The sequence below is a fragment of the Panulirus ornatus genome, chromosome 65 (genome assembly GCF_036320965.1).
Source record: "Panulirus ornatus isolate Po-2019 chromosome 65, ASM3632096v1, whole genome shotgun sequence".
Taxonomy (NCBI): Eukaryota; Metazoa; Arthropoda; class Malacostraca; order Decapoda; family Palinuridae; genus Panulirus; species Panulirus ornatus.
The window spans coordinates 24,424,841-24,439,476 of NC_092288.1; the positions used below are offsets into that span (position 1 = coordinate 24,424,841).

Below are 14,636 nucleotides of genomic sequence, written 5' to 3' on the forward strand. Positions count from 1 at the left end.
TCACACGACAGTCTACAGTGTGTCCTTGAACCACCTCATCTGAGCCCGAAGGTACGACCTCTGACCTCGACGTTACGACCATTGAACCCGACAGTACGACACGTGAGCCTGAAGGCACGACCCTTAAAAGGTTATGTCAAAAGCCAAGCCCGCCGTACCCACGGGTCGTACCGCTGAGCTCAGAGGGGTCGTACCGTCGTGCTCGAGGGGGGTCGTACCGTCGTGCTCAAGAGGGGTCGTACCGCTGAGCTCAGAGGGGTCGTACCATCGTGCTCAGGGTCACAGGTCGACCACACCTGTTGGACCTGGCGTCAGCACACAAGCGAAGGGTCCAGGTCGATCTCCGTCGACACACGACGCTGCGTCGTGACACTGAAGTATGAGTGAGGTCGAGTCTGCCTCTCAAGCTAAGGTCATACAAGGTCATCTGTGGGTCAATGAGCCCTCGGTCGGTGTAAGGAATTACCTTCATATAAAACCAATTCTGGTTTAATTTAAATCTTGATTAACTTTTCATCTTCGGTTTAATGACGTAAAAGATCACTGAAAGTGATTAAAGTTTAATGAGGGTATGTCTTGTTTACTATTGTCATGCTTGTTAAGTAAGGTCACTTTCGATTTCATCAAGGTCACACTGAGTTGGTCACGTTTGGTTTTAGTAAGGTTATGCTTGGTTTAATAAGGTCGCGTTTGGTTTACCTCTGTAAATCACATGTGGCTCAGGTGCGTCACATGGCCTGGTTTAATGAGGTCACAGGGTTTATTTTGGCCATAGAAAGTTAAATCTAAAACCAACCTTGACTTTCACTGATCACAGATCTATATTACAATCGCCTCTGTTTACCACATCATGGTAACCCATTTTCCTATATTACCGTTTTCTATATATGGGGATATACGTGAGTGATGGGAACCTATTATATTTTCATCAGGAATGGCGCTTCCATTAATTGTGTGTTCTCAAGAGGAAATACGAATCACAGGAGGTCAATCCCGCTAACAAGGACATGAAAAGGTTAAATAAAATAAAGAAGATGAGATGAGTTATACAGAAATGTTGTGAATTCCACTTCATCAAATACTCTTATCTTTTATCTTCTCATCTTTTTTATTCCACTTCATCAAATACTCTTATCTTTTATCTTCTTATCTTTTTTATTCCACTTCATCAAATACTCTTATGTTTTATCTTCTCATCTTTTTTATTCCACTTCATCAAATACTCTTATCTTTTATCTTCTTATCTTTTTTATTCCACTTCATCAAATACTCTTATGTTTTATCTTCTCATCTTTTTTATTCCACTTCATCAAATACTCTTATGTTTTATCTTATCTTTTTTATTCCACTTCATCAAATACTCTTATCTTTTATCTTCTTATCTTTTTTTTTTATCTGTTAAACCTTTATCTTTGCCCACAAGACCTGGTTTCGAATGAGGCACAGCCATCGCGAGTTTGGGGTGAGGGTGGAGGCGTATCCAGAAATCAGAAAATGATAAGACCTGTTCTTGTTAACGATGGCCAACGCTGCGTCAGGCCGTAACGACGTAACGAAGGGCGTGACATACGGAGAGGCCAGGTAACGCTCAGACGTACGTACACACACACACACACACACACACACACACCAAGCCTCCAGTAACGGAGTGGGTGACGAGAGAAAGGCTGGTGGGGTACCATCTTGACCAGAGATGATGATGAAGGCACGATATACCCCAGCGGTACATATATGGTGTGTGTGTGTGTGTGTGTGTGTGTGTGTGTGTGTGTGTGTGTGTGTGTGTGGAGTACCCTGAGTTAGGAGGGTCATAACGGGGTCCTAGACCACAGGCGAGGTGGGGGATGTACTTAAAATTGTCTAAATTTACGTGTGACTTGACTTGCATTACTTTGGGGGGGTGACGACGCGGGCGCGTCTGGGCTCCGTCGTCTGGTTCTGACGGAGACGTGGAGGTGTTGGTGGTGCTTAATGTGTGCTAGTGTGGCTCACAGGATCATGGGGTCAGTCAAGGTTGTATGGTGGAGGGAGGTACGACCCTTTGAGCACGACGGTATACGACGACTGAACACGACGGTACGACCCTTTGAGCACGATGGTATATGACGTTTGAGCACGACGGTATATGATGTTTGAACACGACGGTACGACCCTTTGAGCACGACGGTATACGACCCTTTGAGCACGACGGTATATGACGATTGAGCACGACGGTACGACCCTTTGAGCACGACGGTATACGACGATTGAGCACGACGGTATATGACGTTTGAGCACGACGGTATACGACCCTTCGAGCACGACAGTACGATCTTTACGCGCGACTGTACGACCTTTGAGCAGGTCATGTTTAAGGGGTCGTACCGTCGTCCTCAAGGGTCGTACCGTCGTCCTCAAGGGTCGTACCGTCGTGCTCAAGAGGTCGTACCGTCGTGCTCAAGGGGTCGTACCGTCGTGCTCAAGAGGTCGTACCGTCGTCCTCAAGGATCGTACCGTCGTGCTCAAGGGTCGTACCGTCGTACTCAAGAGGTCGTACCGTCGTGCTCAAGAGGTCGTACCGTCGTACTCAAGAGGTCGTACTGTCGTACTCAAGAGGTCGTACCGTCGTACTCAAGAGGTCGTACCGTCGTGCTCAAGAGGTCGTACCGTCGTCCTCAAGGATCGTACCGTCGTGCTCAAGGGTCGTACCGTCGTGCTCAAGAGGTCGTACCGTCGTGCTCAAGAGGTCGTACCGTCGTGCTCAAGAGGTCGTACCGTCGTACTCAAGAGGTCGTACCGTCGTACTCAAGAGGTCGTACCGTCGTACTCAAGAGGTCGTACTGTCGTGCTCAAGAGGTCGTACCGTCGTGCTAAAAAAAAAAAAAAGTGGGGGAATCCACCATTATATAACCACGAGCCACTAGTGCACAACCCCATTATCAATTCTTCTTCTTATGGAATATCATTTTTCTGGCCCCACGCCGGGGTCGAGGTTAGACGAAGCCCAGGCGAAGGTGTGGCTCTTTGTTCACATGTTCATGGCAGTCCTGCCTTCCTGGGTCGTCATGAAAGCCCCCCCCCCAAAAAAAAAAACCCTCCCTCCCTCCCTCACCAAACTAAGGAGAACCTTGTAGAAAAATATATATATATATATATATATATATATATATATATATATATATATATATACACACTGTCATAACCTGTATTCCTTAGCCTTACACAAGTGCCTCTGTACCTCGTATGTTCTTAGTGAGTCTAGAGGGATTCAAACTTAAGTCTGGAGGAATTTAAGTATACTTTAAGAACATGACCTTAAGTCTACCATGACTTTAAGGATACCTTAAGTCTTTAAGACTTTAGGGATACTTTAAGTGGAATTCTTGACGGAAATACAGTGTCGTGTGAGCACAGGTCCGTGTTCACCCCAGGAGAGAGAGAGAGGCTCTGCGCTGAGCTGTGATACAGAGGAAGCGTGTCACACACACACACACACACACACACACACACACACACACACACACACACACACACACACGGGTCATGGGACAGCTGTAGATGGCCATGCGTTTGCCCTTATACCCTAACCTTATCGCCCCAGCGACCTGAGCTGGGTCACAGCGAACCCTTTGACAACCACAAGGATACCTGGCCCAGGGGCGTCTCCCTCCCTGAGCTAAGATAAGCAAGTGTGACACGTCCTAAATGGCCATTAGCGACGCCTTTATCAGACCCTGGGGCAGTTAACGTAAGAGAAATACTTGAGGGAAAGATCTAATTACGGTTAGGTAGGTAAGGAGGTAGTTAAGGTAAGGGGAATTGGGGTGGGTGGGATGTGGTTCCTTTATATGTGTGTGTGTGTGTGTGTGTGTGTGTGTGTGTGTGTGTGTGTGTGTGTGTGTGTGTGTGATGGGCTGCTGGTCAGCGGGAGGGGTGTGGGAGGGGAGGAAGAGAAGCACCCGAAGGCTTGGCAGACACCGCCACAGTCGCCTACCTCACTCCCTGGCGCTCGCCACCTGCCTGTGTCGCACACGACGGACGTCTCCCGCTCCCGGCAGCCCTTCAGGTCACCCTCCGTGTCCTCCGGTCACCAGGTCACCCTCACCATGGGGGTACACACACGCCCTGGGGAGCAGACCGCCCGCCCGTCCGCCCACGACCTCGTAAGTCTAAACCCGAGTCATTTTTTTCAGTTCTTGCAACACCTGTGTGAGGGAGGGAGTGGGGCCAGGTCTCACAGACGACAGGCGTGTGACGGAGCCTGGAGGGCGGTGGCTGGCCAGGTAGATCCACTGGTGTGATTCTGGTGGAGGAGTTGGCGTCTTCTGCCCAGCTATAGACCACCAGGTCTCTGCTGGAGCCCTGAGGACGGTCTACTGGCCAGTGAGCAATGGAAATCAACACAGCCAATCTACAGACCAACACAATACTCCTCCAAAAAATATCACAGCTCGGCACACCACAATATTAACACATTATGTACACTAAGTACACAGTAGCGCTCCACTTATAGTACACTGGTGTACACGTCAAACCACCCCCAACCCCCCCTCCTCAGCACGCTATACGTGTTACAGTAATGTTAAAAGTACGTAGGTCCTCCACGTCCGAAACTTGTCATAAAAAATGTACATTGATACCTTCAGTGTCCTTATAATGCACTGTTGTCCGTCACTGTTGTCCGTCACTGTTGTCCGTCACTGTTCAGCCGGTTCTAAGAGCCACTGTTGTCATGGGCACTGCTGGCATAGCCACTGTTGTCAAAGACACCGTCAGCAGCCAGCTGTGATAATTAGCTTGCAGTCACTGTTGTCCGTCACTGTTGTCAGTCACTGTTCAGCCGGTTCTAAGAGCCACTGTTGTCATGGGCACTGCTGGCATAGCCACTGTTGTCAGAGCCACCGTCAGCAGCCAGCTGTGATAATTAGCTTGAAGTCACTGTTGTCAGTCACTGTTCAGCCGGTTCTAGGAGCCACTGCTGGCATAGCCACTGTTGTCAGAGCCACCGTCAGCAGCCAGCTGTGATAATCAGCTTGCAGTCACTTTTGTCAGTCACTGTTGTCAGTCACTGTTGTCCCCGACGCCTCCAGTTCCCTGGTCTTCACCTCACCTTCAGAAACGGCCCACGTCTCTACTGGAACCAACCTCGAAGGGAAATGAGTCAATACGAGCCAGTGAACGCAACATTATGACAACACTGCCACTCATTAGCAGTATGGACGACCCCACGTCATTACCTGTAGTATGGAGGTGCCTGTGTGGATGCTGTGGTCCAAGTAATTCTCTTGCTTTAGTGAGATCTCATATATCTTCGTCTCATTTAAGATACGAATCCGTCCAGGGTTTGACGCTCCCTAAATACACATCTAAACATGACTGACTACAGTGGGGGAGTTCAACTGTCTTAACACTTCAGGGAAGGAGAAATAAATGGTTTATTCACTAATATACTCAAAAATAATGTTTCTCTCATGTCTGGAAATATGGCTGTATGTAAGTTATGCTTGCAGTGTGTGTGTGTGTGTGTGTGTGTGTGTGTGTGTGTGTGTGTGTGTGTGTGTGTGTGTGCGCGCGCGCGACCTTCTGAGATCCTCTCCCGCCTAAATTCCAGAAACTCACTCACTGTGTCTCTCTCTCCTGTGTCTCATCCTCACTACATTACACTGACCCACCTTCACCATCATGTATCACACCCACGTCGAAGTGTGTTTAGATCCACCTTGTGATGTGAGGCAGGTCGTCGTCTCACTTGCCACATACAAGTCCTTCTGGTAAGACGTTCACACTGACCAAGAACTGCAGTGGTCCCAGCAGCGAGCCCTGTGGCACGCGGCTGCTCAAATCCAAAAATGGCTCATCCGATATACGGTCTCTGTTCCCCTGGATTACATGTTTGTTTTTTTCTACTCTGCTGATAGAGGCGCCCTCCTGCTCCTTGCCTGAGTAACTACCTCCCTTATCGGCCTTCTCCGCGAGCGTCCGTCGCCTTCCGGCAATACAAGAACATACGATGCACCAGTCACTCTCTTGTGTCTTAAATCCGAACATACTTTCCCCACGCACGTCTCAAAACCTTTCCCTAAACCCAAGGTGAACTTTCCCTCGAGCAAGTTCTCCTGTTCATGTAACCGTCCATTTGTTTACCTTTTCCTACAGTTTCCCCAGACCACAATCGTCTGGAAGTCATTTCTCTTAGCTTAGCGCCATTTCTCTTAGCTTAGCGCCATTTCTCTTAGCTTAGCGCCACTTCTCTGCCTCCTTTCTTAAAGAAGAGCACGACGTACGGAGAGATCTTAGCAGGACCATGAGCTTTATGTAGATCTGAAGGTTTTTAGCAGTCTGGATCTTGCTCTTCCAGCCATGTCTATGGTTTCCAGGAGGTCTTCCAGACCCCGCCTGGTTGGTGCTGGGTTCCTCTATGTATATATACACATTCACACATGCCCAGCTTAAGCCAGGTCACCCATTCAAAGACCGTCCCCGAGGGCAGGATGAACACCTAGGGTGGGTGTGATCTAAATATCACTTCTAGGACCGACCCCAGGCTACACTGTGCTGACTCATAGTCAGTAACGCTAACCACCACACCACAGAGGCCCGTGTGTGTGTGTGTGTGTGTGTGTGTGTGTGTGTGTTGGGGGAAGTAGGTGAACCCCCCCCAGAGGCGGAGGTTCACGTGTGTATGATGGTATGTTAGTGGTCGGTATGTCTCACTGACCACTCCAAGCTGGCGTTGGTTCCTGGTTTCTCACTTACCTCTATCTTCTTCTGACACACACACACACACACACACACACACACACACACACACACACACACACACACACACTCACTCACACTGTGGCTTACACCGGTGACTACCACGAAGGATGACGCTGTGTGGTATGTGTGGTACCAGGGCTGGTTGTGGTACAGGGCTGGTTGTGGTACAGGGCTGGTTGTGGTACAGGGCTGGGTGTGGTACAGGGCTGGTTGTGGTACCAGGGCTGGTTGTGGTACAGGGCTGGGTGTGGTACAGGGCTGGTTGTGGTACAGGGCTGGTTGTGGTACCAGGGCTGGGTGTGGTACCAGGCTGGTTGTGGTACCAGGATGGATGTAGTACAGGGCTGGTTGTGGTACAGGGCTGGTTGTGGTACCAGGGCTGGGTGTGGTACCAGGCTGGGTGTGGTACAGGGCTGGGTGTGGTACCAGGGCTGGGTGTGGTACCAGGGCTGGGTGTGGTACCAGGCTGGTTGTGGTACCAGGGCTGGGTGTGGTACCAGGGCTGGGTGTGGTACCAGGGCTGGTTGTGGTACCAGGGCTGGGTGTGGTACCAGGGCTGGGTGTGGTACCAGGCTGGTTGTGGTACAGGGCTGGTTGTGGTACAGGGCTGGGTGTGGTACAGGGCTGGGTGTGGTACCAGGGCTGGTTGTGGTACAGGGCTGGGTGTGGTACCAGGGCTGGGTGTGGTACCAGGCTGGTTGTGGTACCAGGGCTGGGTGTGGTACCAGGGCTGGGTGTGGTACCAGGGCTGGTTGTGGTACAGGGCTGGTTGTGGTACAGGGCTGGGTGTGGTACAGGGCTGGTTGTGGTACAAGGGCTGGTTGTGGTACAGGGCTGGTTGTGGTACAGGGCTGGGTGTGGTACCAGGGCTGGGTGTGGTACAGGGCTGGTTGTGGTACAGGGCTGGGTGTGGTACAGGGCTGGTTGTGGTACAGGGCTGGTTGTGGTACAGGGCTGGTTGTGGTACAGGGCTGGGTGTGGTACCAGGGCTGGTTGTGGTACAGGGCTGGGTGTGGTACAGGGCTGGTTGTGGTACAGGGCTGGTTGTGGTACAGGGCTGGTTGTGGTACAGGGCTGGTTGTGGTACAGGGCTGGTTGTGGTACAGGGCTGGGTGTGGTACAGGGCTGGTTGTGGTACAGGGCTGGGTGTGGTACCAGGCTGGTTGTGGTACCAGGGCTGGGTGTGGTACAGGGCTGGGTGTGGTACCAGGGCTGGGTGTGGTACCAGGGCTGGGTGTGGTACAGGGCTGGTTGTGGTACAGGGCTGGGTGTGGTACAGGGCTGGTTGTGGTACAGGGCTGGTTGTGGTACAGGGCTGGTTGTGGTACAGGGCTGGGTGTGGTACCAGGCTGGGTGTGGTACAGGGCTGGTTGTGGTACAGGGCTGGGTGTGGTACAGGGCTGGGTGTGGTACAGGGCTGGTTGTGGTACAGGGCTGGGTGTGGTACAGGGCTGGTTGTGGTACAGGGCTGGGTGTGGTACCAGGGCTGGTTGTGGTACAGGGCTGGTTGTGGTACAGGGCTGGTTGTGGTACAGGGCTGGGTGTGGTACCAGGGCTGGGTGTGGTACAGGGCTGGTTGTGGTACAGGGCTGGTTGTGGTACAGGGCTGGTTGTGGTACAGGGCTGGTTGTGGTACAGGGCTGGTGTGGTACAGGGCTGGTTGTGGTACAGGGCTGGTTGTGGTACAGGGCTGGGTGTGGTACAGGGCTGGTTGTGGTACAGGGCTGGGTGTGGTACAGGGCTGGGTGTGGTACAGGGCTGGTTGTGGTACAGGGCTGGTTGTGGTACAGGGCTGGTTGTGGTACAGGGCTGGTTGTGGTACAGGGCTGGTTGTGGTACAGGGCTGGGTGTGGTACAGGGCTGGTTGTGGTACAGGGCTGGTTGTGGTACAGGGCTGGTTGTGGTACAGGGCTGGTTGTGGTACAGGGCTGGGTGTGGTACAGGGCTGGTTGTGGTACAGGGCTGGGTGTGGTACAGGGCTGGGTGTGGTACAGGGCTGGGTGTGGTACAGGGCTGGGTGTGGTACAGGGCTGGGTGTGGTACAGGGCTGGGTGTGGTACAGGGCTGGGTGTGGTACAGGGCTGGTTGTGGTACAGGGCTGGTTGTGGTACAGGGCTGGTTGTGGTACAGGGCTGGTTGTGGTACAGGGCTGGGTGTGGTACAGGGCTGGTTGTGGTACAGGGCTGGTTGTGGTACAGGGCTGGTTGTGGTACAGGGCTGGTTGTGGTACAGGGCTGGGTGTGGTACAGGGCTGGGTGTGGTACAGGGCTGGGTGTGGTACAGGGCTGGTTGTGGTACAGGGCTGGGTGTGGTACAGGGCTGGGTGTGGTACAGGGCTGGGTGTGGTACAGGGCTGGGTGTGGTACAGGGCTGGTTGTGGTACAGGGCTGGTTGTGGTACAGGGCTGGGTGTGGTACAGGGCTGGGTGTGGTACAGGGCTGGGTGTGGTACAGGGCTGGGTGTGGTACAGGGCTGGGTGTGGTACAGGGCTGGGTGTGGTACAGGGCTGGTTGTGGTACAGGGCTGGTTGTGGTACCAGGCTGGTTGTGGTACAGGGCTGGTTGTGGTACAGGGCTGGGTGTGGTACAGGGCTGGGTGTGGTACAGGGCTGGTTGTGGTACCAAGGTGGTTGTGGTACAGGCTGGTCCGTTGTGTACACAGGGCTGGGTGTGGTACAGGCGGTTGTTGTACAGCGGGATGTTCGCTGTGTGGTACAGGCTGGTCTGTGGTACCAGGCTGGTGTGTGGTACAGGACTGCGGTGTAGTGTACAGGCTGGTGTCGGTACAGGCGTTGTGTACAGGCATGGTGTGGTACAGGCTGGTTGTGTACAGGGCTGGGTGAGTGACACGATCCAGTGTGTATGGTACAGGTGATTGTGTGACAGGCGTGGTTGATGTACCAAGGATGATTGTGGTACAGGCGGTTGTGTACAGGCTGGTTGTGGTACGGACGGCAGTTGTAGTAACCAGGATGTTGTGGTACGGCGTGGTTGTGGTAAGTGTGTAACAGGATGTTGTGGTACAGAGCTGTTGTAGTACACAAGGTGGATTGTGGTACGGAGAGCCTGGTTGTTGATAACAGGTGTGATTTTGGTACGGCGCGTTGTGTACACAGGTGTTGTGGTAACAGGTTGTTGATTAACAAGGCTGGATTGTGGTGTGTACAGGCTGGAGTGTACCAGGTGGTTGTACCAGGTGTTGTGGTACAGGCCATGGTTGTGGATACAGGTGGTTGTACAGGTGTACAGGACTGGTTGTTGGTACACAGGATGTTGTGGTACAGGCAGGTTGTGGTACCAGGTGTTGTGTGACAGGCTGGTAGGTACAGGCTGGTTGGTAACCAAGGAGCTTGGTGTGGTACAGGCCGGTTGTGGTAACAGGTGGTGTGGTGACGGCGAGTGTGTTGTACCAGGTGTTGTGGTACAGGCGTGTGGATACACGGGCTGTTGTGTACAGGACTGGCTGTGGTACAGGCTGGTTGACCAGGCTGGGATGTGGGTACAGGCTGTTGGTACAGCCTGGATGTGGACCAGTCGTGTAGTGTGGTACAGGCTGCGTGTGGACCAGCGTGTTACCTGGGTCGACAGGCTGGTTGTGGTACAGGCTGGTTGGTACCAGGCTGGTGTGGTACCGAGCCATGTGTGTAGTTGGTAACACCGACGATTGCTGGCTGCTGGTACCATAGCTGACGTTATTTACACAGGAGATGTGGTGACGGCGAGAGTTGTATGATAAAAAAGGAGATTGTGGTGACGGACGACCAGTGGAAAAGGATGTTGTGTGACGGAGATCAGTTGTATGGATAACAGAAGTGGATGTGGTGACACGAGCCAGTTGTATGATAACACAAGGATGATTGTGGTGACGGACGAGCCAGTTGTACATGTTTCTCACACCAGACCTTCCCCGCTCTCCCTCCTGCAGCCACAGACGCCTGACGGAGTGGTGGACCAGTCGCTACATCTGCAGTACAGACGCCTGACGGAGTGGTGGACCAGTCGTTACGTCTGCGGTACAGACGCCTGACGGAGTGGTGGACCAGTCGCTACGTCTGCAGTCACAGACGCCTGACGGAGTGGTGGACCAGTCGATACGTCTGCAGTACAGACGCCTGACGGAGTGGTGGACCAGTCGTTACGTCTGCAGTACAGACGCCTGACGGAGTGGTGGACCAGTCGCTACGTCTGCAGTACAGACGCCTGACGCCTTCACACAACCAGATCAAGTGTGTGTGTGTGTGTGTGTGTGTGTGTGTGTCCGGCGACGACGCCAAACTACACTTACGACGCCAAGGTACCCCTACGACGCCGAGGCATCCTCACGACGTCAACCTACCCCGTGCGACGCCGAGGCACCCTCACGACGTCAACCTACCCCGTGCGACGCCGAGGCATCCTCACGACGTCAAACTACCCCGTGCGACGCCGAGGCACCACTACGACGTCAAACTACCCCGTGCGACGGTAGGGCATCACTACGACGACAACGTCGCCTGACCCCGTGAACCCCCCCCCCCCCCCGACCGTGTGTGGCAGGGAAGTCAGCAACGTCCGCCAGAACTTGGCGACCCCGTGGGACGCATCCAGGAGGGCGAGGCCGGGACGAAGATGATGAGGTGGAGGAGGTGGAGGTGGTGGCAGGTGGCCCTTGTGATCTCCCTCACCTTCGGCAGGAGTCGGGCCGTCTTCGAGGACGCTGACATCGAGGTCGGAGGTAAGTTGGTCTCCCGAGGCCACACGTCTCGCTGGCTGAGTCCCAGCTGTGTTGTTTTACCTGGTCAGGTCACAAGGACATTACTAGGCTTGGCCTCTATGCTCTCGTTACAGTATCTCGCGATCCTAGCTCCGAGATATCTCCTGGGTCTCACACCCGAGATGTTTCAGAATTCTTCCTTGACCTATATTCATCCCAGGTCCTCCCAGATCTCTCACTGGTTCTATCTCTCGTGTGATCTTTCCCCTTAGTATCTCTCTTAGCCACGTCTCTGAGACATCTCGTAATGTATGGATCCCTCCTTGACACCATAATCCAAAGCCAAAATGTCTTTTAATCCTTTAAGTTAACCCATGGTCCAATCTCTGAACCATCTCTCGCTCTATCTCCCTTTGGAGAGATCTCGTCCTCCTTCCTTTGAGATAACTGTGACGAGTCTCGATCTCTGTGTATATGTATATATGATGTAGTCACGTCTCTTGGCTGACCTCAAATTGGACTAGGGGGGTCATTAGCTCAGTGGCTTCGTCTGGTCAGTTGCAGGAATGTTGAATGTTGAAGTCAACTCCTACACTGTTCAGAAATCCCAGACCTCGGCAAATGATAGTTGGATATACCATCGGGTATACTCCAACATATCAGCCAATGATGGTTGAATATACCATCAAGTATACTTCAATATGTCATCAGGTATACTCCAATATACCATTAGGTATATTCCAATATACCATCAGGTATACTCTAATATACCATCAGGTATACTTTAATATACTATCAGGTATACTTTAATATACCATCAGGTATACTTCAATATACCATCATGTATACTTCAATATACCATCATGTATACTTCAATATACCATCATGTATACTCCAATATACCATCAGTGCTATCCTAATCTTACGCTTTTCTCACTGTGTATGTTAATGACGTCAATGAATCATAACAAATGTGTTCGCTCCTTCCCAACTGATATTACTTCCGTGTCTGCCCCACAGGACTGGCTGCCTGTGTGCCCCCCAAACCGCTAAATGGACCAGATGGTTGAGATCACTAGATATAGGGAGGATGAGAAGGTTTAGGTTATGGTAGATGTTGTAGATGGGGGTATGGTGAGGTCTCGGGAGATGTTGTAGATGGGGTAGATGGGATGGCTGTCAGCATATTGCTCTCTCTCTCTCTCTCTCTCTCTCTCTCTCTCTCTCTCTCTCTCTCTCTCTCTCTCTCTCTCTCTCTCTCTCTATCTATCTATCTATCTCTGTCTATCTATCTATCTCTGTTCTACGCGTCCACATTTCTATGACTCTCGAGGATGCGTGGCACACGCGAGGAGCGACGGCTTCCCACATCATTCCTGCCTGGAGTCTGTTAAGATGGAGTCTGTTAAGAGTTTTTGAAGTTTTTGCAGGTTCCACAAATACCTTCAGCTCAGGGAAACGTTTGAGATGTTTGAAGGAGATGTATGTGAATGCATGATTGGCTGGATGGTGTTACGAGAGCAGCGAACCAGAGGCTAAAAATACTAACAAAATGTAATTTTCTTGTCTCGTCTTCAGAGTCTGTTGATTTCGGGAGGCTGAATTTGAGGCAGTTCAGCTTCGTGGCTGTGTCCACTGTGGTGTTCGTGTTGCTCTGGGCCGTCGGGGTGTTCCCAATGGACATACATCTTGGCCGACGCCGACGGCGAGACGACACCTCCTGGAGGTCAAAGGTCAGTGGCCAGAACACTTGGAACGAACTTCTATGAATTGTGTTGTGTGTGTGTGTGTGTGTGTGTGTGTGTGTGTGTGTGTGTGTGTGTGTGTGTGACGAGGGCTATGGTAATCCATCAGGGTCAGGTAATCGTAAATAACCTCTTAATTACATTAATTACAAATATAATGTCGGGAGAGAACATATCTAAAGGGGGGCAACAGAACTGATGAAACGGAGCTGAAGTCTCCACCAGAGGCGAGATAATGATGGAGAGACGGTAGAGATCTCTCACTATTGGCTTCTCGATGTTATCTCTTCGACTCGACGAAGCGACTTCACTTCTTTGGGTCTCCGAGGCCTCGTGTTTCTGTTGGGGGTTGGCCAGCGCCAGCCTCTGGCTCCAGTGTTGTGTGGGTGACGAACACACAGCCAACCATACAACTCCGACCACACAAGGCCCTACGACCACACAAGGCCTTGCGACCACACAAGGCCCTGCGACCACACAAGGCCCTACGACCACACAAGGCCCTGCGACCGCACAAGGCCCTGCGACCACACAAGGCCCTACGACCACACAAGTCCCTACGACCACACAAGGCCCTGCGACCACACAAGGGGCTGCGACCACACAAGGCCCTACGACCACACAAGGTCCTACGACCACACAAGGCCCTGCGACCACACAAGGACCTACGACCACACAAGGCCTTACGACCACACAAGGCCTGGCGACCACACAAGGCCCGGCGACCACACAAGGCCCTACGACCACACAAGGTCCTACGACCACACAAGGCCCTGCGACCACACAAGGCCCTACGACCACACAAGGCCCTACGACCACACAAGGCCTTACGACCACACAAGGTCCTACGACCACACAAGGCCCTACGACCACACAAGGCCCGGCGACCACACAAGGTCCTACGACCACACAAGGACCTACGACCACACGAGGCCCTGCGACCACACAAGGTCCTGCGACCACACAAGGCCCTACTACCACACGAGGCCCTACGACCACACAAGGCCCTGCGACCACACAAGGTCCTGCGACCACACAAGGCCCTACGACCACACGAGGCCCTACGACAACACAAGGCCCTGCGACCACACAAGGTCCTACGACCACACAAGGCCCTACGACCACACAAGGCCCTACGACCACACAAGGCCCTACGACCACACAAGGCCTTACGACCACACAAGGCCCTACGACCACACAAGGCCCTGCGACCACACAAGGCCCTGCGACCACACAAGGTCCTACGACCACACAAGGTCCTACGACCACACAAGGCCCTACGACCACACAAGGCCCTACGACCACACAAGGTCCTGCGACCACACAAGGCCCTACGACCACACAAGGCCCTGCGACCACACAAGGCCCTACGACCACACAAGGCCTTGCGACCACACAAGGCCCTACGACCACACAAGGACCTACGACCACACGAGGCCCTACGACCACACAAGGCTC

The 14,636-nt window shown here is 52.7% G+C and overlaps 1 protein-coding gene across 1 annotated transcript in view; it reads left to right on the plus strand.

Annotated features, from left to right (window-relative positions):
- Window positions 1-3,964: 3,964 nt before the first annotated feature.
- The window catches only part of LOC139746385 (uncharacterized), a 150,491-nt gene continuing 139,819 nt past the window's right edge, over window positions 3,965-14,636 (plus strand). Inside the window, exons 1-3 of the mRNA XM_071657588.1 lie at window positions 3,965-4,142; window positions 10,666-11,454; window positions 13,012-13,166. Of these exons, the coding sequence (XP_071513689.1) occupies window positions 11,349-11,454; window positions 13,012-13,166 (261 nt within the window). The 5' untranslated portion in view covers window positions 3,965-4,142; window positions 10,666-11,348. The remainder of the gene's footprint in view (window positions 4,143-10,665; window positions 11,455-13,011; window positions 13,167-14,636) is intronic.